This window comes from Capricornis sumatraensis, chromosome 11 (assembly GCF_032405125.1).
Source record: "Capricornis sumatraensis isolate serow.1 chromosome 11, serow.2, whole genome shotgun sequence".
NCBI lineage: Eukaryota > Metazoa > Chordata > Mammalia > Artiodactyla > Bovidae > Capricornis > Capricornis sumatraensis.
In genome coordinates this window covers 28,573,681-28,601,619 of record NC_091079.1, presented here as the reverse complement: position 1 = coordinate 28,601,619, position 27,939 = coordinate 28,573,681, and the positions used below count along the sequence as shown (strand labels likewise).

Sequence of the window (27,939 nt, the reverse complement as noted above, 5' to 3'; positions counted from 1 at the left end):
AGTGCGTGTGCAAGGGTCTCCTTGCACTGTGAGCCTCCGCTGAGGACACGGAGGATGAGACGGGCCCAGAGAGGCCACAGGAGCAGGAGGGGCTGACCCACAGGGTGTGCTGCTCACATCCTCTGGGCGTCTATCTCGGGCCGTACGGTGGCCTGGTCCCCACGAGACCCAGCGGCTTCCCCAGGAACCTTCTGGTTCTTCTCAGGCCCTCCGTGAAGGGTAAGGACTCCTCGCTGTCCTCCTCGGAGCTGGAGGCCGGGGCGGAAGCCGCAGGCCCGCTGCCCTCACAATTCGGCCGGTCGCCCAGGCACTCGCGACTGCCTGCCAACTGGAGGCTTTGGTTGTAGAAGGCAGAGGCCATGCACTCGGCCGCTGACTGGTCACAGGCGCAGAGCAGCTTCGCACACAGGTTCCACCCCACACCTGAGGGGGAAGGACAGAGGAGCAGGCTGAGCCGCCGGGACACTGGCCCCCTCCAGCCCGGCCTCCTCCCTCCGTCTTGAACGTCTTGATCCTGCATGCGCTGCTTCCTCTACTGTGAATACTCTTAACTTCGTCCTCCTGGTTGACTCATACTTGTCCATCACGAAACCACTTGGCAACCCCTCCACTCCTTGCCCAGCTTAAAGGGGGTGTCTTTCCCGTGGGCTCCCATCAAATCCCACCCTGTGCTTCTATCACAGCAGAAATTATATATATATATATATATATATATATATATATATATATATAATATGTATATATTTTACAATTTGTATTTTTATTTGCTCAGTCTGGTGACCCCACTTTATTTCTTGACTGTTTCAGTTGCCTGCAGTAGGGGTGGAGCGCAGAGCATCCGCGTGATCCAAAAGAATGAATGTGTTTGACGTTGCTCAGACATAGACAAGCATTCTACAAATGGTATCCTTGTCTGTGGTTTTCAAAGACGTATTGGTGTTAGTCGCTTGGTCTTATCCGACTCTTTGCGACCCCAGGGACTGTAGCCCACCAGGCTCCTCTGTCCACGGGATTCTCCAGGCAAGAATACTGGAGTGGGTTGCCATTCACTTCTCCAGGGGATCTTCCCAACCCAGGGATGGAACCCAGATCTCCTGCACTGCAGGTGGATTCTTTACCGTCTGAGCCACCAAGGATGCCCAAAGACTGCCTGGGTCTGTTGGGTCTGTACTGAGTCTATTTAATTTTATTTTTGGTCTGATACTACCATGAAGCACTCATCAACCAGACTTTTTTCATCACACCGGACCCTCCAAATCTCCCGACACAGGCCTTCCGGTCAGCCCAGACACCCCTGTGGCATCTCCATAGCAGGGAGCAGAAAGAGGAGAAACAGACGAAGAGCGGAAACAGGCGGCGGCCGGTTCCCCAGAGCAGCTCCAGCTTCGGCCCCTGCCCCTCGCGGAGGACCGCCCGGAGCGGCTGCAAGGGGTTCGGCTCTTAGACCCCGGCCCTTGCGTCCGCGCCAGGAAACCGCGCTCACAGCTCACAGAGGGTTGGAACTGGTTCTCTGAAGCCCCCGAGAAGTTGAAGTGACACCACAGCGTTCCCGGGTTCACTGAGACCAGAGGGCTGCAGGCACCTTAAGCTGAGCGGGTGGGACCCGAGGCATGACGGCATCCCCGAGAACAGTGATCGTCTCATCCCGTCACTCACGGCTCTAACCCCGGCCCTGCCCCTCACCGCCTACAGGAGGAAGCGTTAGGCTTTCAGCCTTGCGTGTCTGATCAGCCTCACGTTGCGCCCTCACAGTCCCACCGCCTCCACTTTCTGTTCCCGAAAGACGGAACCTCGTGTCATTCCCAGACTCGGGAGTTCCCCGAATGCCACAACTTGTCTCTCCCCTCCCCTCCCCGCTTCTTTTTTAAAAACACACACCCAGCATGGGCATCAGGGGACCTGTTAACCTCTGGAAAACCTCACCTCACTGCCCCTTCTTATTTCTGCCAACTTCTCCCATCCTGGCTGCCGCACTCCGCGGGTTCAAAGCCCCTATCCCCGCGCTCCAGTTAAGACTACAGAGTCCTATGCTTATCTCTCTTCCCGCCTGTGAGTGATTCAAGGCAGGGACCCTGTCTGTTCGCGGCGTTTCTCATTCCTGGTGACGGCTTTTTGGAGAAGCACACAGGCAGGTGAGTGAAGGAATGAATGACTGAATGTGTGACATGTAGAGCCCAGAGCTCCCGGGAGGTAAGAGGCGCACGTGGCCCTCCAAGGCTGGGTGCCCAGGGAGGGAGGGGCACTCAGCCCGGGGCTTCCCCAGATAAAAAGTGAGGGTGGCACGGCCCCCCCCACAGCTCTCGAGAAATGCTACGGGACCGTTTCCTTTTAAGCTGTGAAGCCTAAGGGACTGCACCCACTGGTGTAGCAGTCAGATGTAGACGAAGTCAGTCCTGCAGCAAGCCCGGCACAATGAGGCTCCTGGCGGTCAGGCTCTTTCCGAATGGCTCCACCGCCACCCCCCCGACCCTGAATGGCCACGAAGGCACCTCCGGCTTCCACCACTGGGAGGAGTGGAGATGCAGGTCCACCCCTCCCTGCAGCCGGAGTCACTTCCCCTTTTCTGTGGGGTTCTTCAGGAGACCCCGTGGGGAAAGTGTTCTGTTTTTAGGAAGAGAGACCCACTCACACAGTGAAGACTCGGTTCTGGGTCTGAGGAATTATGGTTTCACAGTCCCAACCCCAGTTCTATCACCTCTTCCTACCTGTGTGGTCCTGGACCTCAGTTTCCTCATCTGTAAAATGGGCAGGCTCGTGGGGCTACCTCATAGGACTGGAGTGAGGATGAACTCCAGAACTCAGAAGAGCATGTGGGAAGCCCTGAATAAGTGTGGGTTGTGACCTTAGTCCCCACCTGCTCTCACAGGCTCAGTGACTTTGGTCAGCTGACTTGGCCTCTTGAACTTGAGTCCCCTCCTCAGTGGAATAAGGGTACTAATATGTGCCTCAGAGTACATAAGTCACATTAGAGGTGAACAAGTGATTGTGGAAGCATCTGTCAGATGAGCTGTGGTCCCCATGCTGAGCTGAATGAAAGAACACCCCACTGTGCTGGCCCGCAGCACTTACACTGGGGGGTACCGTCCACGCACAGCACCGGCGACTGAGGAAGCCTCTCGAGCAGACAGCCCAGTCTTCTCACCTGCTCCAGGCAGCAGTGATGGGACAGACAGCACCTAACAGCAAGGGAAATCGTTTACTGCCCAAGCCCCCGTGGCCCTCAGAACTCCCTCCAGGCTTAGCTCTCCCACACTCCCTAAAGCAGTGACAGTAGTCAGCACCTCCTTTCCAGCGCACACAGGGCTGACTGGTACACACAAGGGCCACCATGTACGATTGTTCAGGCTGCGGCCTGTACCAGGATGCCACATCAAAGGCAGTGTCCATCACACAGGAAGCATCTTGTAATTGTAAAAAAATGTTTTTGTATTTTTATCATGACTCTGTTGACCGAAAAGATAGGCGACTTGCATATTTGTTACAATACTCTTCTAACAGAGAGAGTCTTGAGGAAAGGGTACCAGTTTTAGAAGATACAAAAGTACCACATGGGCTAGCAGTGACACACTCCCGCCCACCTTTTATACAACAGAACAGTTAATCCTACATCCATAGGGTATCCCCTATGTCCCCAGTCTTAAAGGAGAACAGAGTAACTATCCTGAGTGTAAAGAACTGCATCTAAGGAAGTGGCTAACAAAGAGCAAGATCTCAGGCAACATGGGTTTGAATCATGATCTTGCTTTTCACACTCACCCATCTGGCCCCATAAAGCCTCACAATCTCCTTCAGTGTCCCTCCCAGTCCAAGGAAACTTGTGATATAGTTTTCAGTCCTCCCTAGGTAACTTCACCATCGGAGCGTGTGGGCAGTGTACACCACTTCACCAGAGCTCTAACTGGCTGTGAACTGGGTGAGTCTTCAGGTGCAATCAGTCTTTAAACTGAACCAGTTCTACTCTCAGAATCTTTCCCTAGCTCGTCTCCAGGTTGCGTCCCCCATCGTTTCCCCTGTGTCCTGACCGCATATGTTACAGTGGGTGGCATTTCGTTGAACTGTCCGTATCTCTCACTCTGCAAGCTCCGGAGGCAATCTGTTATCATCTGCTTTGTTTAAGTTTAGTCCTTTATATGTCTCTACTGCCTAGCACAGTGCCAGACACAGAGCAAAAGCACAGCAAATGTAGGCTGAATGCCTATATTAATGAATGAATACATTAATCAATGCATGAGGTCAGTGGAAGTTCTTCCAAGAGCAGTAGGTACAAAATTTGACAATTAAACTTAAAAGTTGTCGAGAAGCTCATTTCAACGTGTTCTCTTGCAGAGCAAAGCAACTGAAGATCCCAATTCTACATGTTGCTGTTGTTGCTGTTTAGTCCCTAAGTGGTGTCTCATTCTGTGACCCCATGGACCCTGTAGCCCACCAGGCTCCTCTGTCCATGGAATTTTCGAGGCAAGAATACTGGAGTGGGTTGCCATCTCCTCCTCCAAGGGATCTTCCTGACCCAGGAATCAAACCCACATCTCCTGCATTGGTAGGTGGATTCTTTACCACTGAGCCACCTAGGAAACCCAATTCTACACGTTACTCATTGTTTAAATAGGCATATTGAGGGTTTTCTGAGGTGTCTTTGCAGATCAACCCTTTTAGAGCAGCTGGGTAGTACTCGTGTTGGAACTCTAGACTCCCATATCAAAAGATCTGAATCTGTCTGACTCTGTCCCTTTATGGCTGAATGACCTCAAACAAGTCAGTCTTGGAGCCTCTCCTGCTCATCAGGACAAAGGGGTTGTCATGGCAACAAGCCCCGCTGAGCGCGCTAATGCAACACTATGAGCCTGAAGTGATGACCGACATACCTGTCCAGGGCGTCCCTCGGCTCGCCTTGTCCTTCCTGCCCACAGTAACAGCCATAGGATTCAAAGTCCTCAGGGCACCGGGATGTCAGACAGAAGAGCATCTCTCCAAGCTGTGACCTCACCCGTGTGTGGTCCCCGCTTCCCGGATGCAGGACAGTGAGCCTGTCACAGGCTGAGAAACAGGACTCTCGTTTCTCTCTCTGCCCTCCTTCTCCCCTCCCCTCCTCCTCGCCCTGCAACTTGGGCTAAGCCAAGCAAAAGTCCACCTTGCAAACCCCATCGTCACAAGTTCAGAGGGGGGAGGACCGCAAAGCCCAGAGGGAGGCCTGAGCAGCGCCTTGCCAGTGTCTTGCCCAGGAATGAGCCCAGTCCTCCTGTGTGTGTCCCACCAGCTGTGGCCCTTTGCAGGTGCGGGGCCTTTGCTAAGGCTCCTGAGGAAGAAGAGCCAAGGAGGAGCACCATCAAGACCCAAGTGTTTCATTCTTTCCAGCAAACCACGGTGCACACGATGCCGAGCTCTTTCTTTCTCAGCCAATAAGAGCGACAAAGAGCCCTCTGTCAGCGGTTCCTTTCCCGGTTCAGCCTCCAGCAGCTGATGACTAAAGGCGCTCAGGCAGCAGGAGAGATGGCGCCCTCTAGTGGCACCGAGTGGGATGGTCCGCAGTGCCTTACGGTGACCTAAGGGCCTTGATGAACCACCCCACTCATAAGAAGATCTTAAGACCGGGAGAGGACAGACACCTCTCTGCTTCTGCTCACCTTTCCTAGATGTCTCCTCGGGACCGCTTTTGATGGACGATACAGCCAACCCCAAAGATTTAATGCCAGCGGGGACGACGGTTACACCTTTCGCTGTGGCAACAATTTCTGCAGACCCTGAAAACACACGTCTTTATGGTCCATATTCAACAAGTGATTAACTTCGAGGGAAGTTAAGGGCCTTGGGAAGGTCATGTGCACATAGTTAAAATGAATAACCAACAAAAACCTATTATATAGCACCTGGAACTCTGCTCAATGTTATGTGACAGCCTGGATGGGAGAAGGGTTGGGTGGAGAATGAATATGTGTATATGTATGTCCCATCCCTGTTCACCTGAAACTTACAACATTGTTAATTGGCCACACCCCAATTCAAAATGTTTTTTGGTGTTAAAAAGAATAAAAAATTAAATTAAAAAAAAAGTGGTTCAAGAAGAGATTTGCAGATGGACACATGCTCAAGGCCAAATTCAGATAAAGCATCAGGAGAGAGAGTGTCCTCAGCCTGGGTCTGCAGAGAGCCAGGGCAGAGCCTCAGGGATCCTTGGCTGCTATGGGAGAATTTCCAAATTTTCCATGTTGAAGTTAAAACTGTTGGGACCCAAGCTAGAACATGTGGATGACATCTTGGGGGCAAGAAACGTCACAACCTCTCAAGCCTATATGGGTGTTATGTTTACTATCATGCGGCTGCCTAGTAAAGGCCCACCAAGATGCTCACAAGTGAAGAGAAAAAAGAATGATGGAGACATTAAACTGGTTCTCAGTACAAAATCACGCAGGCAAGCTAAACTCTTCTTCGAACTCTTCAAAACCGCGTTAGCCTCTCTTCGTGCTCAGAATTAAGTGCGAAGTCCCTTCCACCGCGGGCAAGGCTGCCAGCGATGTGGTCCTGCCTCCTGGATCTCCGTTCACTCTCGTGTGTCAGTCCCACCTGCCCCCTTGGCTGCAGGCAGGAAGGTCTCCAGCCCCAGGCCAGATCTCCAGCCCAGTCTGGTCCAGACCAAAGCAGCATCAGGATGCTCTACCCCACTCGTCCACTGACCCAGGCTCTGTCCCCAGAGCTTAAGGTAAGGCCTGGACCTCTAACTTGCAGTCCTTCCCCAGACGCACCATATTGGTTTTCTTCACACATCTGGGCTCCTGTCTCTGCTTGCTCAATGCTCTGGTCCTGATGGGTTAGAAGCAGCCCTTCAGGAACCTTATCATAACCTCAGCCTCCTAAGGTTAGCATCCTGTTCAATTCTCCAGCCCCACAAGTGGAAACCCATTAAATAGTGACTTTCTACCACACTCCAGAGAGCTGGAAACAGACAAAGACTCTCCTTGACCAAACTTCAGTCAGGCCCCTCTGAGCCCTCCCTCGACCTTAGCCCATGAGCACTGCAAGCTCTCTGCACTCCCCACACTAAGAGACTTAACCAAATTCTAGCATTAGTCACTCAGTCATGTCTGACTCTTTGTGACCCCATGGACTGTAGCCCACCAGGCTCCTCTGTCCATGGGGACTCTCCAGACAAGAATACTGGAGTGGGTAGCCATTCCCTTCTCTGGGGAATCTTCCCAACCCAGGGATCAAACCCCAGTCTCCTGCATTGCAGGCAGATTCTTTACCATCTGAGCCACCAGGGAAGCCCAAACAAACCCTAGCCTGGTTTCTAACACTCAAGGAAAGCCTTGTCCCTGGGATGACCCAGCTCTGTTCTGCCTTAAGGTCCTGTCCGAGAAAGCTCAAGGCAGTCAAGAGAATTCATTGCTTTCCATCCACACCCACCTTGCCAAACAGGTCTCAGAAAACAGCCCCTACCCTCTCTTTGGAATTTTCCACTTTTCTGGCTCTGCGGGAGCTCCTAATAGTTTCCTCTTCCTCCTCCCTCATCAGCCTTTAAAATGCCCCATCGCTTCTGCACAAATCGGAGTGGAGCTCAGTTTATCCTGAAGTCCATGCCTGGACAAGCAGCCCCAGGGTGAGAGGGACCAGCCCAGCTCAGGTATAAAAAAAACACCACGTTTAATTTTAATCAGAGGGAACAATGGAAAATAATGAGCTACCATTTTTTTCTATTAAAAACTAGAGGGTTTTCATTCTATTGTTTTTAAATAGTACCCACTATTGGCCCCTGGAATGCGTCTGTGAGTGTAAATTGATTCAGTTTTTCTCCAGGGCAATATGGTGACATATTGAAAGCCCTGAAATGATTACATCTTTTATACAGCAATTCAACTTCCAGGTATTTACCCTGACAAATTAATCAGAAGTGCATAGGCATAAAGAAAGTGGATATCTATTATTTATAATAACACATGTTAGAAATAATTGGTTAAATAAATTATAGGGTTCCACATAAGGAAATGTTGCACAGCCTGTAAAAGCCATGTTACAGAAAAATACTTCATGTCAGGTGAATATCATCTCATTGTATGAAGTGATACAACTCAGACTGTGAAACCATAGCTGCCAAGTGATCTCAAATTCATTTTATTTATGTTACAGATGTGCTTACTCTGGGTTGAGTAGAGACTGGAAGAAAACATCTTCAAATATTAAAAGTAGCTATTTGTATTCTGTGAATTTAAATAGACAACCAAGTATAGTTTTCTGTATTTTTTTCTAAATGCATCTCTTTAGCAGGTAGGTTTCCGTATCTTCCTATTAATGGATCTTTTGATTTCACTTTGTCTATGTTTTGGTAAAGGGGGTAATTTTTGTAGAGGAGGGGATTTAAAAGTAAATTGGCTTCAGTGATTTCTCTCATTTGGGGGAGCACACGATAAATGTACAGGGGACGACAACAACGTATGTAAAGGTGGGAGAAGCTGAGCATGCCTACCTGGAGAAGGTGTGGTCCCAGAGTCCTCCACACCTTCCTGGTCTCCACCTGGTTCTGTCCCCAAGGGAGAGACAGGGAGTGAGCACTAACTCCAGTCTGTCCCATCTTAGTGTCCAGAGGCGGCTCCCATCCCCTGGGCACAGGAGGCAACATGCTCCTTGCTCTGCCCCTGGTCACTTCCCAAGGGACAAACAGATAGATAAGTAAGTATTTTAAAAAAATAGAACCGTGGTTGTTAATCACCACGAACAAAGTAAACAGGTTAATTATCTTGATGACATCTTGGCCCATCTATTTTTAGATAAGACTTTGTTCTCTATGAAATCACAACTGTATAACAGAAAGAAGACAGATCTTACATTCTGAAGTCTGGGATTAGAAACCAGTCTAGAAGTCAAGGCTAGAATGACTTCGAGTTTTTAATACCCCAGAGTCTTGGTTTCCTATATAATCTGCAGAATGGGCACAATAATATTTACTCCAGACCCTGTCAAATGGTGGTCACCAGTGTGTGTGTGTGTGTGTGTGTGCGTGCGCGCGCGCGTGCGCGCTCGGTTGTGTCTTACTCTTTGTGACCCCATGGACTATCGCCCACCAGTCTCCCCTCTGTCCATGGGATTTTCCAGGCAAGAATACTGGAGTGGGTTGCCAGTTCCTACTCCAGGGGATCTTCCTGACCCAGGGATCAAACCCACGTCTCCTGCACTGCCAGGGATTCTTTACCACTGAGCCACCTGGGAAGTCAGTCACTAGAACTCAGCACAAATACCGAGATGGCATTTTCTACTGGGTGCCCTCCTCTGAAGTCCCTTCTGCTTACTTGTCCTGGAGAGCGTGATCAGTTGGTCATCTCTGGTCTCAGATGCCACTGTGAAAAGAAATCATCAAGTCTCAATTACCAACCCAGCTCAACACCTTAGCCGGGCAGAGGAGAGAAGACCCATGGCAATCTGATCAGGGACTCTGTCTGGGTATTATGGCTCCATTACTTCTCAACTCAGTGGACAAGAGGCCAGATAAGGGCCCGTCTTGTGTTTAGACAGAGAGACCAGCAAGTGACCACTCTGGGAGAAACAGCCATTATTTTCCCTGGTTGGAATGGCTTTGTCTGGGAAGGCAGCTTAAGAGGAAACGTAGGTCTAAAAACAAGGATGGAGGAAGCGGCAGCTTCAAATCTCAACCCTCCCACCAACTCTGGGTTTTGATGGCTTCTCTCTCCATCTCAATATACCATCTGAATATGGAGATTATAGTAATTATTTCATAGAATTGTATGAGCATTAAATGAGATTACATAGTTTCAGTCTCCCAGTATCCTGCTTGTGGTTTGACATTGTGTGTGCTTTTTTTAGCCACATTAGAATTTTTGGAACAAGATGCTGGCCCAGAATCTTCCTGTGCTCTGTCTCATTGAATTCTTCTGTCTCCCCAAAGAACAGCAACAGTCACCCTTTTCCAGGGATTGGTAAACTATGACCTGGCCCTCAGCTCATTTTTGTCAATAAAGTTTTATTGGCACCACAACCACACCCATCCAGTTACAGACTGTCTATGGGTGCTTTCCTGCAGCAATGGTAGAGTTGAGTAGTTGTGAAAAAGATCTTCTTGCCCCCAAGTCTAAAATATTTACTATCTGGCTCTTAACCTGAAAACAAAACAAAACAAAACTGATTCCTGTGCAAAATGAAACTTAGAGAGGTTAAACCATGCTTCCCAAGTCACATAGCTGAAAAATAGGAGAGTCAGGAATCCATCCCAAATCTGCCTGCCTCCAAAACATAATTTCACCCCACAATGGTGAGAACAGCTGCAAACCCTCACAAACTGTCCTGTCGGCACTCATGTGATTGATTTTTGAGCCCACATTAAGGCTTCCTCCTCAGAGGGCATTTGTGGACACTGCTGAGGTCATGGGTGCGAAGGTGTTGAGTGTGTGTTGGGGGGCAAAGATGTGAGTGCATCCACTCTCTTCCTCTACTTAGACTCCAGACTCCTTGAGGAACCTTATTTACTTTGAGTCTATCCCAGGGTCATGTCACAAGGGGAATAAGAATTCTGGTTGAAGAAAGTGGAAAATGTATGAATTGGGGGTTATTCTGTGATTGTCTGGTGGGGCCAGGAAACCCGTAGCTTATGCTCACTTTTTTTATTTATTCTTTTTTTGTTTGCTTTTGGCCCTGCTGTGCAGTAATGCAAGACCTTAGTTCCTCAACCAAGGATCGAACCCGTGCATTGGGACCTTGGAGTCTTAAACACTGGACAGCCAAGAAAGTTCCATTATCCTCAATTTCAAAGGGACGTGGCCGCTGCCAGTCATGCTGGGCGTGGCGGCCTCTTGGGGGCAGGGTGTATGGTGGAGCTTTGGTTTGGTGTCGGTGCCCTTTCCTCTATTCTCAGGACCAGGACTCCAAGGCACAGGCTATCTGGGAGGGGTTGGGGATGACATGATCTTGGACACGGAGGATGAGCCCATGAGCCTCTGCTTCTAACCTTGCAGAAGCAGCAGCAAAACAGAACAAGATGCCAAACTGTAGGCAGTGGGTGTGCAGTGGGTGTGCAGTGGGTTCTCCCCACGGTGATGAGCTGCCAGATTTAGCAAATAAAAAGCCAGGAAGCCCAGTTACATTTGGATTTCCCATGAACAATATCTTTTTAGTAGAAGTAGGGCTCATGCAAATTCTGGGACACACTTATATGAACACAGCATTCATTGTTCATCTGAAGTTCAAGGTCAGATGGTCGAGGGTGTGGGTCCTGTGTTTTAACTGGTAATTCTCCTGAGATGGGACTAGGAGTTGTGGGAGAAAGCTGAGCAAGTAGAAAAGAGATCTGTGGGTCAAAAGGAAGTAGGGGGACTCTGGAATGTTCCTGAGGTGGTTCCACTGCAAGCCCAGGTTGGGGGAATTTTAGGTAGCCAATCTCAGCAAGCAAGCAGATGGCACCATCAAAACACGGGTATTTGGGGTCCCCACCGGTCCCCTGTGCTCACCTTCTCCCGAGATGGCCATCAGGCTGGAGTCCGTGGGCTCCACAGGAACCACTGGAGAAAGAGAGACCCCGGGAGCAACGGGTGATGAAAGCGCCAAGGACCCCCAAGGACAGGCTGGGCAAGGGAGGAGGGAGGGGGCTGGCAAAGATGTTACCAAAGGGGCTGCTCGTCCTGCCTCTTGCACCCTAGCCCAGGACCTAGAGGTGCCCAGCAGGGCCCCCGCTCAGGAGGGGCTCCAGCCAGTGCTGGTTCTTGTGGGGAAAGTGACACCATCAGCCACAGGCTGTCGCAACCAAAGGGCTGCAAACCCTGAAGGCTTGTGGCTATGGACTGTGGTCCCCACCCGAGAAGACTGCTGTTCACATGGGATGGCAGAGAGAAAAGAGTGCTGCACTCAGAAGGTCCATAGAGACACCACATGCACACACAACCCCCTCACACGTCCACACACACACACACACACCTATACATGCTCATACACAAATCCACACACATATAGGCACGGACACACCCACATCCACGGCACACACAGTCACACCAACTTCCTTTTTAGCAAACACGCCAGGACTAGTTCTGAGAAAGAGACTGCAGCCCCAGGAAAGGAAGGATGCTCGGCCAAGGTGCACCTTGAACTTCCCATCCTCTGGTACCCACGAGGTTGGGACTGAGAGATTGTGGGGAATTTGGCAGACAAGGAATAATGCGCATAAACTTAACTCTCACTTTTTTTCATAAGACGCATGTTTTAGACTTAGAACCATCCCTTGCTTTGTTCAATAGACAGTTATGAAGAGCCCACCCTGTCCTGAAAAGTGACATAAAGAAAACAACCTCCTCTTCAGGGAGTCTCCACCTGGGCCCAGGTGGCTCCTTGGGCCGCAGGCTCTGGGGGGCAGACGAGGGAAGCAGCCAGTCTGTCCCCAGGAGGCCTCAGCCACCAAGAGGTCACCTGGCCGGAAGAGCCTTGCCCTGTCTGAGCGCTGAACCATGTCCTGCTCACAGATATAGACAGAGAGGAAGAACTTGGGGTCTTCATCCTAACCAGATTAAATTCACACCTGTCTACCTAGCCAGGGCGATTTGATGTTGGCTATGGACTAAATTTATCAGAAGGAAATGGCAACCCGCTTCAGTACTCTTGCCTGGAAAATCCCATGGACGGAGGAGCCTGGTAGGCTATAGTCCATGGAGTTGCAAAGAGTCAGACCCAACTGAACAACTTCACTTCACACTTCAATGGTGTCTCTGAGCTGGGGGAAGTGGACACGCCTTCAGTGCCACTGGTCACTCCAGCTCCCCAACCTAATGCTAATCCATCCACTCCCATCTGTAACCAAGTCCCTGTGGTCCAATCGAGAGTGGCTTTCCAAAGAGGCCTTACCTCTGGGCGGGACTGTCAGCAGCTCCTCCTTGCTGGTTGTCTCTGAAAAGAAAGCATATTGGAGAAGTGGGTTTGGGGATGTTAGAAGGCTCTGGACTGGGGCATCTGAAGAAACACAGCGATGATGGTCTCTGACCAGCTCCCACCCCAGATCACCATCCCTAGCAATGACACCAGGCCTGGGTCTTCCTACCTGGAGGCTGAACCAGACAGAAGGACGTGTCCAGAAGGTTCAGGGAAGAGTTGATACTGGACCGAGCCAAGCACTCTATGGCAGCCTTATCACAGGTACACAGCAGGTGCTCACAGGTGTCCCTGGATTCTGTACACAGAGCAAGGACAGAGCAGATGGGAAGAGCTCACTGGGAATCCCAAGGGGTGATGTAAATGCTCAAACTGACTCCTGACTTGCCCCCCACCACCCTGCTTCTCTTGCAGTTTTCTTCAGCTCATCCACGACGGCTCCATCCCTTCCGCTGTGTGGTCCAGCCTGGGAGCCAAAGGCACTTTTCTCCCACACTCGCACCCCATCCACCAGGCTACCCTACCGGCTCTGCTTTCAACCTGTATGAATCTGATCATGCAGCCCGGGCCTTCCTGGCAGCTCAGGGGTAAAGAGTACGCCTGCCAATGCAGGAGATGCAGGTTCGATTCCTGGGTTGGAACGATCCCCTGGAGAAGGGAATGGCAACCCCACTCCACTATTCTTGCCTGGGGAATCCCACGGGCAAAGGAGCCTGGTGGGCTACAGTCCACGGGTGGCAAAGAGTCAGGTGCAACCAAGCAACTAAACAACAGCAACAACGCACCCCCACCTTCTCTCCACCCCCACCTTCTCTCCACCCCCACCTTCTCTCCACCCCCACCTTCTCTCCACCCCCACCGTCCTGCCTGGCTTCCAGCAGAGGCCATACTAGGCCCCCCGCCTCCTCCCCTGTTGCTCAGCCTCTTCCCACCACTGAGGGGCCAGAACAGTCTTTAGGGCTCAGGTCAAACCACGCCTTTTTGTGTGTGTTCAGAATCCTCCATCAACGTCTTCACTCAAAGTAAAACCCGCTACCTCCTGTTCCTTCTCAGACCTCACCTCCTTTCACTCCTCCCTTGTCACCCCACTTCTGACCTGCTGTCCCCCTCGTTCCTGGCGCACCAGGCCCCTGGAGCCCAGGTCCCCCGCGGGCCGCTTCCTCCATCTGCTCTTCTCCTGAGAAGCCACAGGCCGCTTTCCCCTGCTCTCGGTCTTCACGCAACTGCCATGCTCACAGGGAGGGTTCAGCCGACTTTCTTATTAAACCCCCTCCCCAGGTCTCTCTGTGCCTCTCCTCGGATGAATTTTCCTCCCCAGATCTTAGCACTTCCTAACGCACCGTATGGTTCCTTTCTGACACTGTCAGTGTCTGACAGTGAAGAAACCCCGGGTCAGGGCACCACCGACATGTAGGTGATTGCCTTGCACTTGGTGGGGCGCTCAGCGTGTGCGTGTTGGGTGAATGAGCAAACGAGCCATGGTTCCCTGGTTCACTGTGCTCCTCACCTAGTGATTTACACCCTTCCCGATGCTCCAAACACCTGCCAGTTGGCATTACTTGGACTGAGGGCCCAATCAAACCTGGGTTCAAACTCTGGCTTTGCCACTCGGCAGCTATGTTACTTTGGGAGAGTTATTATTTAATTCCTCTGAGCCTTTCTGTCCTTGTCTGAACACTGGGGATGACGACCCCTATCTAACAGAGTTGTTAGGACAACAAGACTTGCTGTGTATACTATCGACGACATGTAACAGGCACTCCGAAAGGCTGGCTCTAATGCAGTACCCCATCTTGCGGTCCTCTTCCCTCTCTGCTTTGGCCTACTCTACTTCTTCTGCCAGGACTGTTCAGAGACATGAAGTAAAATCCCTGGAGTCACACAGCAGGTAAGGTGGAGAGCTGTGACTTGAACATACAAGTGTCTGATTCTCATAAACAAGCACTCCAGCCTTATTCATCCATCATGGCGTCTGCCTCCACTTCCACCATCATTGCGTTCTCAACAGATGCCAGTCTCCATATTGTTTGACATTTAACACTGTTTAAAAAATTTAAATGTAACACCATTCTACATTTAAGCATTACTTAATTTTTATAACAAATCTCTGAAGCAGGTTCTGTCCTCCCCCTTCTGAGGATCTGAGTTGTTAAGTAGAAGGTCAGGGTACTCCCTCCCCGAAATCACACAATGCCTAAGTAGCAAACTATTTGCCCTCCCCAAGCTTCCAGGGTTGGTACAAGCATAGAATTGTAAATCAGATAATCTGCTGAGCAACTGTTGTTTCTATTCAGAAAGCACGCAGTGGGCCCTCTACTGCAGGCAAGGTGCAGTTGCCGCAGATCTGGCGGGGCTGTAAGTGCCCACAGCGATGCAGGCAATGGCGACGATGAGGAGGGTGGACCCTGGGAGCCCGAGCCTGGAGTCTCTGAACTGTCATTTCTCAGCCCAGTCTCCTGGGACACCTGGAGACGCTCACCGCACGAGATACTCTTGCTGATGCAGTTGACATCTGTGCTAAGCTTGGCAGGGTCTTGCAGACAGTCCATCTCAGCGGCCTCCTCGTAGCACCTGCGATGCTGGAAGCAGCAGCTGCGGCAGGAAGGATCGGAATGAGAGTGTGGGTTAGAACACGGGCAGGCAGCACACCATCATTCAGTGTCTCCGGACGGTTCCTGGCAGTGACCTGTTTCAGTCCTCAGTGTGTGCACACACACATCATGTTTGGATTTGAATTGCGTTACCCATGCAGCAGGTGATGTTATTGCTGTCAGCATTTACATACTTGAAAACTGAGACACACGGAGCTCTGTAACTTGCCAAGGTCAAGATTGATCACAGAGAGAGGCTGACATCAAACAACTGAGTCAGGTGGCTCTTGTAGAGCAAGCAGGAAGACAGTGGAGCCCGACACAAAGAGGGAAAAACACACAGGCAGCTGATGGCCTTGGGCAAGCTGCCGTTTCTGACACTACCTAACATAAAAATCTGGTAAGGTCAATAGAATGTCAATATAGACCCTACCATGCGGTAAACACTCAATAAAACTACAGCAATTATTTTTGGGCTCTGGCGAGCAAGTTTAAGGTGGAAATAATCTGTCTCCCAGAAGTCTGGAAATTCCCACCACCATCAATTGCACTGTGTAAAGTCACTGAAATTGGGTGTGACACACCATTCTGCCAGTTTTGGTCATCAACGCTTTGATCATTCACATAGTGATGAATTGCTGCTTTATTTTTTTGACTTCTAGGTCTGCTCAGTATTTTAATAACTAAAAGAAGTGGCAAGAGAGGACCTGAAAGGAAAACACGTTCCCAGAAATGGTCCTGGCACCATGCCCCGAATAGAATCAGTTTTTCCCTTTCTGAATGTCAGTGAGCTGGCTTGTGGTCCCAGGGATGGAAGACTGCCCTCTGGTCCAGAAACAGCTTACACCAATGGGAATCCTTCCCTACCTTCTGGGAGTCTGTGTAGATGAAGGCACACACTCCATCACCCTGGATTTGGGCACAAGTATAGCACCAGTGGGGCTTCCCAGGTGGCACCAGTGGAAAAGAACCCACCTGCTAGTGCAGGAGACATAAGAGACGCAGGTTCGAATCCTGGGTCGGGAAGATCCCTTACAGGAGGGCGTGGCAACCCACTCCAGTGTTCTTGCCTGGAGAATCCCATGGACAAAGGAGCCTGGCGGGCTACGGTCCACAGGGTCACAAAGAGTCGGACACGACTGAAGTGACTTAGCACGCATGCATAATACCAGTGAGGTGTGGACATGGTCCCAGAGTAAAGGTGAGACATGGGTTCAGTTTCCCACGTCCACACTGCTGCAGTTTCCATGGCTCTGATTTCTGCTATAATATGACTACTAGTAGTAGTGGTGGTACTTCCACTACTGCCACTTTTCTTACTACTTTAACTACTACTGCTACCTCTACTACTGCTACTGTTACTCCTACTATTACTAACCCAACCCCTAAACCCTAGTAGCAGTTTTATTAGTACTGCAGCTATTGCTACTACTATTCTTATTACTACAGCACCTACAGCGACTGTTCTACTACTGTTGTTACCACTACTAACACCAACACCATCGCAGGTGTACGAGTACTGCTTCTGTTGCTATCGCTGCTATTACTATTAATACTACTGTAGCTACTATGACAGCTGTTACTACTAATATTGTTGCTACTACTATCATCACTACTAATACAGCACTACTAATCTTGTTGCTGTTGTTATCAATCACTAATACCCTTGAAAACAATAAGTCAGGCAGATTTCCATCACATTAGCTTGTATTTGGTCGTGTGATCCTAAATAATAACTCTATGAGGTACGTGTTTTTATTACCTCCATTTAATAGACAAATAAACTGGAACATAAGGAAGTAAAATAATTTGCCCAAGGTCAGGCCCCTAAGGAACAGAAAATGGGAATTACTGGGTTATAGGTGATCTGCTTAAAACTCTAACATGCGTGCAGCCTCAGTCGCTCAGTTGTGTCAGACTCTTTGTGACCCCATGGACTGTAGCCCACCAGGCTCCTCTGTCCTTGGGGTTTTCAGGCTAGAATACTGGAATGAGTTGCCATTTCCTGCTCTAGGGCATCTTCCCAACCCAAGGATCCAACTCAAGCTTCCTGAGTCTCCTGCATTGCAGGCAGATTCTTTACCACTGAGCCATCAGGAAAGCCCCCAAACTCTAACACATATCAGCACATTGTCCTAAGTGACCCTCCTGCTACCAGTAGCTATTTGCCGTATCCTTGCTAATGCTGAATGCTTCTAAGATTTCAAATTGTATTGCACACGCCCATATACACCTGCACACAGAAGCACGGACCAGGGAGCCTTCTGCACCTGAGCTCTGCCCAAGGCTCAGCCGGGCCTCCACGAGCTCACCTTTGGTTTTGCTCACCTGTCAGACTGGTCCACAGGCAGCCCTTCCATCTCAAACCTGCAGGCACAGCCGTAGTCCTCGAAGTCCCGGGGGCAGAGCCCAGCCACGCACCTCATACCATTCACGAACTGGAGCAGCGCAGGGAAGTTGGTAAAGACGGCCTGTAGCCAGGTGAAGTGGGAGCCCAGGCAGTCTGGGGAAGGGGAGCAGGGGGCACCAGGAGCCAGAGTTGAGGAGGGAGCCCCCTTCTGAGGGGGATAGAACCTCCTCACCTACTAAGCACCCACTGCGTACTCAGGACTTCTAGACAATTGAAGGGAGGCGGGTTTACAAGCTGCGGTCCCTGTTGGTTGCCTCCCAACAGCCATTCATCCTTCTGCCTTACGAACAAAACTGAAAAGTACTCAAGGAAGGCGAGCCTCCTTCCGAAGTCCCTAGGGATGTTTAATAATTATTCTCAGCTCATCATGGTAATCTCAAGCTTCTATGATAAGGTTGGTCTAGGGCTGACCATGAAAACCATGTATGACCCAAAAAACTTCAGGGGTAGTCAGTTAGAAGCTTTGGAGAAATATTCCTTTCCTAATAAAGCATAAAGACATAGAAGAGGGCCTTTCTGACCTACAATTTTATTCTTCCTTGAATGTGGTGAGGATATGCTGGGCTGGAACTGCAGCAACCACTTTGCAACCATGAGGCCCCATATCTGAAGCTGAAAAACTATTATGTCCAAGGGAGCAGGGGGGCAAGATAAAACGAGCCTGCTGGGTCTCAGATGCCTGTTTTGAGCTACTATATCAGTCCTTGTGCCTTCAGACGACTCATGTGAGATCATTAAATGTCTTTATTATTTAAGTCCCTACTAGTTTCCTGAATGGATCCCAAATGATACAGTCATAGCAATAAAGAACTATAAATCAGCCCAAGGGAAAAAAAAAAAAAAGGAGTATAGACACTAATAATCTGGGGTTACCTGTTATGTGCCAAAAACAGTTAGATGCTTTAAACAGCGCAGTAGTTAAAATTGATGGAGTGAGTAATGCTATGAAAAGCTTTCACGGTCAATGATCCCATAAATGTCTTGTTCATTCTGAAAGACAGACCCTATTCTGTCACCTCCCTTTCACAGGTAAAAAAACCAAAGGTCAGAGATACACCTGAGGTATCCACCAGCAATGTTGACTTGTCCCAGACAAAATGCTCTTGCAAACATCATCAGCTTTATGACTCTACATATCATGCTCACTCTCTCTGCCTGGGGGATCATTAAATACTTAATGAGATGATCCGTAGCACCAATTTAAATGCACAGGGTGATCAAAAAGAGCTTCAGTTCAGTTCAGTCGCTCAGTCGTGTCTGACTCTTTGCGACTCCATGGACTGCAGCACGCCAGGCCTCCCTGTCCATCACCAACTCCCGGAGCTCACTCAAACTCATGTCCATTGAGTCAGTGATGCCATTCAACCATCTCATCCTCTGTCATCCCCTTCTCCTCCTGTCTTCAATCCTTCCCAGCATCAGGGTCTTTTCCAATGAGTAAGTTCTTCCCATCAGGTGGCCAAAGTATTGGAGTTTCAGCTCCAGCATCAGTCCTTCCACTGACTATTCAGGACTGATCTCCTTTAGCATGGACTGGTTGGATCTCCTTGCAGTCCAAGGGACTCTCAAGCATCTTCTCCAACACCACAGTTCAAAAGCATCAATTCTTCAGCGCTCAGCTTTCTTTTGGGGAGATCCAAAGTTGTGAGGATCACATCCACCTTGACTGTTCACCACTCTGCTAGTTTCTTCCTACCTCATTCAAACTTCCCTACCCATGTTTTGTTTCCACACAGTCTAATCAGAAACATGATAAAAGGTTCTATGTTGATGGGAAAAGTCCATCTAGGGTTTACGTGTGTGTGTGTGTGTATGTGTGTGTGTGTTTATGGAAACATGCATTTTCATTCAAGACCTGCACTTAGTCATTTATACATTATAAGTGCACTTTTAAACCTAGCATAGTCTAATCTAATAGGCAACGCAGAGCCACCTTGCTTGTGTCCATCATATTATAATCTTGTTTTGGGTACTTTTAGTTATCAAGGCTAGGAATTATCACAGCACCCGCAGCATTGTGCAATTGGTAGTCACGTAATAGATATAGAACTGATCCACGGAATGTTTCTCAAACTTTATGTATATTTACTAGTTGAGAAGCAAATATAAAACTACTTCAGTGTAAGAAGACCAAGCTCTGGACTCAGAGAAGACCTTGTCCCTTCTGCTTGTGTGGCTGGGCAATTCCCTCAACTCCTTTGCCTGGAAAAGAGGGATGCCATTCCCCTCCTGACCAGGCTGTGGTCAGTGAGAATGAATGAAGCACAACGAAACCAGCTCGTCCCTCAGTGACTCACCCTACGATAAAAGGTGCTACCATTCACATCAGAATCTGATCGTGTTGTTGGGAGCTTGCAGGGGAGGCCGTGGGAGCTCAGAGGGCAGACTCCCAAGTCCTGTTAATTTCCTTAGATTTCCCCCACACACACCCATGCCCTAACACCCAGGGGATAAAAGCAAGTTCAGATTTAACTCACCAAAAATTTCGGCCACACCTTCCACATTTTTAAACATCCCATTGAAGAAAGTCATATCTAAGTGGAAGGAAGAGATAATACATTAGAGTTGGGTTCTCCCCTATCCTTTCCCTGTCCACCCTCTTCAGGAAGAGTGAGTAAAACTCCTTCTCTAAGGATAGATTTGACCTTGGGCTAACTTTCTAGTAACGCGGGTTGCCATGGAAACCTGATAAGATAAACATTGAGCTGTGTTGTTATTGTTCAGTCACTCAGTGGTGTCTGACTCTTTGTGACCGTGTGGATTGCAGCATGCCAGGCTTCCCTGTCCTTCACCATCTCCTGGAGTTTTCTCAAATTCATGTCTGTTGAGTCAGTGATGCCATCCAACCACCTCATCCTCTGTTGACCCCTCTCCTCCTGACTCCAATCTTTCCCAGCATCAGGGTCTTTCCAATGATGGAAAAGACTTCCAATTCCAAGTCGGCCCTTCACAACAATACTCAGTAATGAAAAAGACCCCTGGATGGTGAGGTCTGTCTGGACTTGCAGAAACTATGGCTGAACTACAAACACCTGGCAGGAAGTCATCATTTTGGGTCTCCATCAATGTGACGACTTTTGAATTGGGCATCATCCCTTCTGGGCATTTTAGAAATTATACTTAGGGCTGGTTACTAGGTATACTGACTTCTATGGAGAATGCAGCTTCGAGGTTAAAGCAGGTCTGGGGCTGCTCCAGGTGAGCCCCTTGTATCTGAGCTGTTACTTAGGATCTCCTGGCCTGCCGTGTAGATCGATGCCAGGGCTTCTCCTGTTAAAGAAGAGTGGCTGGCATGGCCTGCTAGCACACTGTGCTTCCTGACTTTGATCCTTCTAAAAGCCAAGTGTGGCTTGTGAGTCTAAATGTCTACCAGAAGAAGACCTCCCCCTGGGCATTGCACTTCCCATGAGGGTTGTGCCATTGGAGAGAGGCCACAAACATGTGTCTGGACAGGACTGGTCGCTTAGCTGCATGGGTTCATGTATAAATAATTTGGTTGACTCCACTTATCTCTCTGAAAGGTCAGAAACGAACCCTTAGTTCAGGGTAAACCTCACCAGCTAGTTCACTGTGTACTCTCTTCTTCAACAATGGCTGTATAAGAACCCACCTGAGAACTCTTTACAATCCAGCACCAGGAAAACCTTCCCTTCTCCAAGGAACAACTACAGATCCCCTTTTCTGATAACCTGAGCCCTGCAATGCATCACCTTTTCCTTTTCGTTCTTTCAAGACAGTTACTGTGTAACCCTGATTGATTCGCCCATTTCCTTCCTTCACCTGGCTGCCCCTTCCAGCTGACCTGTGTCTTTCGATAAGAGTTTTTAGTGCTTTGTCTCAAAGGAGAGCCCGATGGTGCGTCAGACACCAGAATTAACTGTGAGGGAGATGCTTTGGAGTCTTACTCAAATCACTGTACCATCAAATGCCATAGCACTAAGCGACTCTAGGGTATATTCAGAAGGGATCAGTCTCTCTGCCAATATCCTAGACAGCTTGCTACCCAGCTAGGTCTCCTAAGAAAAGAGCAAAGGATCCTTACTGATATTTTCTGAGAGTCCCAGAGGCAGCTCATGTGGAAGGTGTGGGGTGTCAAGAGGGTGGCCCCCTATAAACGAGGAGAAGAACAAGGTTAGTACAAACACAGGCACCCCCACATGCTGGGGAGGGCTGGGAGGCGGCAGCAGGGAGAGCAATGAGGATGCAGGGAAGTTGAATTCTACACCTGGTTTTTCTAGTGCCTGGAGTGACCAGGGTGGCCCAGTGTTTTATACTGGTTGGTCTTAAGGGAGTAGTCTTCTGGTTTGGGATGGAGATTTTGAGACTTATCTTGAAGCTGTTGTTTCATATGAAGCATACAATTTTAACTTACATGGCATGTTTGTTTGGAGTTTCTTGAGATGAAGGATTGGTGGAAATAAAAACAGATACAGAAAAGACCCCAAACGCCAAGTAGTTTATAATTGAGGACAGGCTACCAGCATCACTCTCACCTGGGATACAAGCTCAGTAAAAGTTATGGTCCTTGTGCCCTCACTCAGGTCTGATCCCGCAGTCTTACTCCAGTGTAAATATCAGAAGTAGATATTTTTAATAAGCTCCTCAGCTGGTTTGAAAGTTGCAGGTCTAGAAACTGCGCTTTGAGGAACGTTGCTTGGGGAGAAGGTGATGATAGGGTGGAAGACCTCTGTTGCTGTTCAGTCACTAAGTTGTGTCCGATTCCTTGTGACCTCATGGACTGCAGCACCCCAGGCTCCTCTGTCCTCACTATCTCCCGAGTTTGCTCAGATTTATGTCTATTGAGTTGATGATGCTATCCAGCCATCTTCTCCTCTGTCATCCCCTTCTCCTCCTGCCTTCAATCTTTCCCAGCATCAGGGTCTTTTCCAATGAGTCAGTTCTTCCCATCAGGTGGCCAAAGTACTGGAGCTTCAGCATCAGCATCAGTCCTTCCAATGAATATTCAAGGTTGATTTCCTTTAGATTTGACAGGTTTGATCTCCTTGCTGTCCAAGGGACTCTCAAGAGTCTTCTCTAGCACCACAATTCAAAAGCAGAAATTATTCAGTGCTCAACCTTCTTTATGGTCCAACTCTCACATCTGTACTTGACTACTGGAAAAACCATAGTTTTGACTATATGGACCATTGTTGGCAAAGTGATATCTCTGCTTTTTAATACACTGTCTAGGTTCTTCATAGCAAGGAGCTTACTTAGATGGCTTTAGGGTTTGAACATACTCTTGAGAGTCCCTTAGTTTGAAGGGGCAAGGCAGCGACTGCGGGTCAAAGAGGCCATCACACTCCAAGGGAATCAGCAAAGCAAAGGACAGCGGCTTTGCTGTCTGCAGCGGGGGAGATGCACTGTTGGGTGGAGAGGCCTTCGCTCCCTGGTCCCCTTGCCCTTTGCCCTCCTTGGTGCCCACCTCAACCCCCATCCCCCACATCCATGCTCAAAATGTGGATTAACCCTCAGGCTTATCACTAATGTTTGCTTTCCATCACTCACCTGGCAAGAGGATAAAAATACTAATAAGTAAAACAAATGGAATTTGGCAAGACGGCCCAGGGTTCATGTTCTGTGCGCACGTTCAGTCGTGTCCTGCTCTTTTTAACCCCATGGACTGTAGCCCAGTTGGCTCCTCTGCCCATGGGATTTTCCAGACCAGAATACCGGAATGAGTTGCCATTTCCTTCTCCAGGGGATATTTCCGACCCAAGGATGGAACACGAGTCTCTTTGCGTCTCTTGCATGACAGGTGGACTCTTTTTTCTTTTTTTTAAATTGGAGGCTGATTACTTTACAATATTGTAGTGGTTTTTGCCAAACATCGACATGAATCAGCCACAGGTGCACATGTGTTCCCATCCAGAACCTCCCTCCCACCTTCCTCCCCATCCCATCCCCCAGGGTCATCCCAGGGCACCAGCCCTGAGCACCGACAGGTGGATTCTTTACCACTAGTGCCATCTGGGAAACCCCAGTGTTCATAGTAAATATATACAAAGCCAGAAATACAGTCAAATACTAGTACTTACCGCAGAGTGGGGCCATCAGCATTCCTAGGAGGAGAAGCACAATCATGGCAACAGAGCAAAGGGAGGGACCTTGGCATCAACTGGCACAGTGTCCTGGGAAAGAAGCAGAGCATGGTGAGTATGCTTTCAGAAACCAGGACACGAGACCCCCACAGGACCTGTTTTTCCTAAAATGCAGTGCAGGAAAAGGAGAAAGGCCCAAAAGTGATCCTGTCCCAGGCTTGCATGTGGCTTAACTAACTGTAATGAGACCGGCTGGGACCATGGACTCTTTCCTGCAATGCTGCAATGCTCGCACCTGGACACACCTCTCCTCGAACAACAAAATATTAGTACAAAGAAACCGTAAGAAACTAAAAGTAACTGTGTGCATGCTCAGTTGGAGCAAATGCTGGACCCAAAAGACAGAAAGAGACCAAAAACCCCAGCTCCCAGTTTTGAAGAGCCTGGAGTATAAAAACAGTGTGTCGGGAGCAAAAACAGGATACCGGGCATGCCCACTACACACACACACACACACACACACACACACACACACACCACACACCACACACACACACACACACACACCACCTAAAGGGGTGGGCAAACCACCTAAGCCACCCCTTTGGCCCGACTCCTGGACATACATCTACCCTCACCCCATGTAAGAAACGAACTTACCCCTCCAGGAGCCAGCAAGCAAGGGAAGCTGTTGCTTGTTTTTGCTCTTGCCTGCTACCGCAGAGCCCCCAACAAAGCCTTGCCTGAATTTCTTGTTTAGCCTCTATTCAATTTCTATTGACTGGGGAAGGTGAAGAACCCTGGTCCGTAACAGTATGACAGTAAAGAGATCACATTCCCTCTTTGAAACTCAGTTTATCCATCTGTAAAATGGAAATGTCACCATGCACTCCTTTGAGGACATAGTTCTGCTCTCATTTATTTATCACTAAATTGATGGTCATTTGTTGTGTGCCAGGCACGTAGCAAGGATGCAGGAAAGCAAAGTGAAGCAAACACACCTTACCTGTGAGTGGTTCATGGACTTTGGGGAAAGGCAGCAATTTAACAAGCACTATAGTTTGACTTTTGTAAACTGAGTTTTGAGGAACCCATGTGTGTGTCCAGCAGCATTCTCAGCAGTATTCTTTTTTTTTTTTTTTAACTTTTTAATCCATTTTTAAGTTGAAGTATAGGTAGTTTACAATATTATTTTAGTTTTGGGAGTACAGCAAAATGACTCAGTGATTTATAATCTATATATATACTTTCAGATTCTTTTCCATTATAGGGTATTATAAGATATTGAATATGGTTCCCTGTGCTATACAGTAGGTTTTTGTTTATCTATTTTATATATAGTAGTGTGTATCTGTTAATTCCAAATTCCTAATTTATCTCCTCCCACCAATCTCATTTGGTAACCACAAGTTTGTTCTCCATGTCTGTGGGTCTATTTTGGCTTTGTAAATAAGTTCATTTATATAATCTTTTAAGATTCCACATGTAAGTGATATCATGGGATATTTTTCAGCAGGATGACTCTGAACCTTCGTACCAGCATCGTAGGATAAATCCGGCCACGGTGGCACTGCCCTTTAGCAAACAGTGCTTTTCCTGCAGCAGCTCCATCTTTCTTCCCTTTGGCTTCTGAGTCATTTGAATATTTCTTGGCAAAAAGTGGTGGGTTCAGGAAGCTGCCACATTTCTGCTCTAGCTGCCCTGTGATCTGAGCACTAAATGTACTTCAGTAGTCACTCACTGCCTATCGACTCAAGTGGGTCAACTGTTATTTAACAGGGAAGGAACAATTTAAAGGCCAGGGGGATTTAGGATGATTTTAGCTCCCTGGGAATCTAACTCCCAAAGGATTGTGACTTATACATATTCTGCTTTAGAACATGTTTTGTGTTTATTTAATTGGTGGCTAATTTTAAAATATCGTGGTGGTCTTTGCCATACATTGACATGAATCAGCCACGGGTGAGCACGTGTCCCGCATCCTGAACCCCCTCCCACCGCCCTCCCTGTCCCGCCCCTCAGGGTTGTCTCAGTGCTCCGGCTTTGAGTGCCCTGTTTCATGAACTTGGACTGGTCATCTCTTTCCCATATGGTAATATACATGTTTCAATGCTATTCTCTCACGTCATCCCACCCTCGCCCTCTTCCACAGAGTCCTAAAGTCTGTAGAACATGTTTTTAGGACAAAGTCTGGATGGTAATACAGAGTGATCACGCTACCCCAGTGGCACACACGGGGCTGCTAAATACGGTTGTGCGTATTTTGCACTGTGCCAAGGAGTTGTGTGTGCCGACGGGATAAGGAGGTGTTGAAATGCAGCCAGGGCTCAACTCCCAAGCTTGCCTTCTGCAGAGCTACATCAGCCTGGAGGAAGGGACACTTTCTGCAATTTATTCTCCCAGAGGCAAAGGCTGCCCAGTGTCCTGGTGGCCTGGCATAGGTACCTAGGGCCGTGGTGGGCCACCCTACTTGTGGGCAGGCCTTGGTGCTGGGAAAGGTGTCCCAGAAGAGAAGACATTTGTAGGCCAGAGGATCTCTACTCTGTGAACTTGCTCCAGGACCCCCAGCACAGCCTCTGCTGGCTGTAAGATAAATGTTTGCTGAATGAATGTAGAAGGAGAGGGTGAGAGTTTTTTGAGATTCACACTCAACTGACGCATTCTCTAATATTCTGCTTCTTATCTGTCAGACACGATTCTCTACTTATAATCTTTTTTAACCAGTTAAGTTCTTACGGCAGGTTAACTTTCAAGGTGGGACAGACCCTCTGATTGCACTGGCTCTTCTGCTAGAAAGTGGGAACTCTGTGGGTGGCAGCTAAAAGCATTTCTGGGACCCATAAAGTCATACCCACGTGACCGAGGCTGAGGGTGTTGATGTCACACTACCAGGCACTTACTGAGTCTGATTTTTAATTGTAATCATCACCCAGCAAGAGGATGCCAAAGATTTGAGCTCAGAAGAGGAAGTGGAATCATCTAGTCTGAACTTTCTTTTTACAGATGAGATCGGTGAGACTTCAAGACTGGCCGTTTATGGTAAAATATGCTTCACTTCCCAGATCCAGGGCTCATTATATTAACAATATAACTCAGGAGGTGTTGTAGGGACTGAATGAGTTAATCCATGACCATGCACGACACTTACAAGTGCCTGATGGAGAGAAATGGCCCCAAATCATCAGTAATTACAACGATGGCGTCCAGCACCAGTAAAGGCTCAAGAAATAGCTATTGCAATGAAGGTTCCAATTCCCTGTTGGAGTAGAAACCCCTGTCTGGTGAAATGCAGGAGGGGGTCCGCTTAGCGCCATGGATGTTGTTTTTCTCCTCTTGTGAAGCTCATTTCAGGGAGATAGTCTCCTGAGTAGTCCTGACAGTCAGAGAACAGGTGAGGGTGAGGTTTATTGGAACTGCAGCTATATTTATTGGATTTTCAAGCATATATTTTATTAGACTGCAAATGAACAGAAATGACCTTATTACAGACATAACCATGACTCAGCTCTAAGATTTTTTAAAGTAGGTTATGGCTGGGGCTACAGGGTGTTGGTGTTTAATGGGACAGAGTTTCCACTGGGGAAGGTGAAAATTCTGGAGATGATGGAAGTAATGTTAGCACAACAATGTGAATGAACTTAAAAATGGTTGAAGTGATAAATTATATGTTACGTATATTTTACTACAATTAAAAACAAAGTTATAAACCCCAGCACCTCATTCCTTTAAACGCTACCTTTCATCGACTGGGTCATTCTTTGTGTTGGGTCTCCATCAACACTAAGCTGCAGAGGGAAAGCTTGGGAGTTGCGCCCTGACTGCCTTTCAGCCTCTACTTGCCGCATCGGCGCACACAACACCTTTGCACAGTGCACGATGCATAAAGCAGTATTTGGCAGCCCTGTGTGTGTCACTGGGGTAGCGTGACCACTCTGTATTATCATTCAAACAGTCCTAAGAACATGACATGCAGAACATGTGTAAGTCAACCATCCATCTCTCATGCCTTTGGAAGTCAGATTTCCAGAGAGCTAAAACAATTCCAATG

At 48.6% G+C, this 27,939-nt stretch overlaps 1 protein-coding gene across 1 annotated transcript; it reads right to left on the bottom strand.

Moving 5' to 3' along the window:
• Positions 1 to 130: 130 nt before the first annotated feature.
• OC90 (otoconin 90) lies at positions 131 to 27,736 on the bottom strand. The gene is made up of 14 exons (XM_068983412.1): positions 27,628 to 27,736; positions 21,893 to 21,958; positions 20,328 to 20,384; positions 17,769 to 17,943; positions 15,329 to 15,441; positions 13,019 to 13,147; positions 12,826 to 12,867; positions 11,445 to 11,495; positions 9,276 to 9,323; positions 8,456 to 8,509; positions 5,622 to 5,738; positions 4,863 to 5,034; positions 3,070 to 3,176; positions 131 to 423 (listed from the first exon to the last, which is right to left on the bottom strand). The coding sequence occupies exons 1-14, from the start codon at positions 27,734 to 27,736 to the stop codon at positions 131 to 133; spliced, it is 1,533 nt and encodes a 510-aa protein (XP_068839513.1).
• Positions 27,737 to 27,939: the final 203 nt, after the last annotated feature.

Coding starts and splice junctions, on each gene's coding strand:
- OC90 (XM_068983412.1), bottom strand. CDS start 27,736: ATGCGGCAAGTAGAGGCTGAAAGGCAGTCAGGGCGCAACTCCCAAGCT. Junction 15,442..17,768: donor CCTGTGGACCAGTCTGACAG/GTGAGCAAAACC, acceptor TTCCTGCCGCAG/CTGCTGCTTCCAGCATCGCA. Junction 13,148..15,328: donor CAGCAAGAGTATCTCGTGCG/GTGAGCGTCTCC, acceptor CTCTGTGTACAG/AATCCAGGGACACCTGTGAG.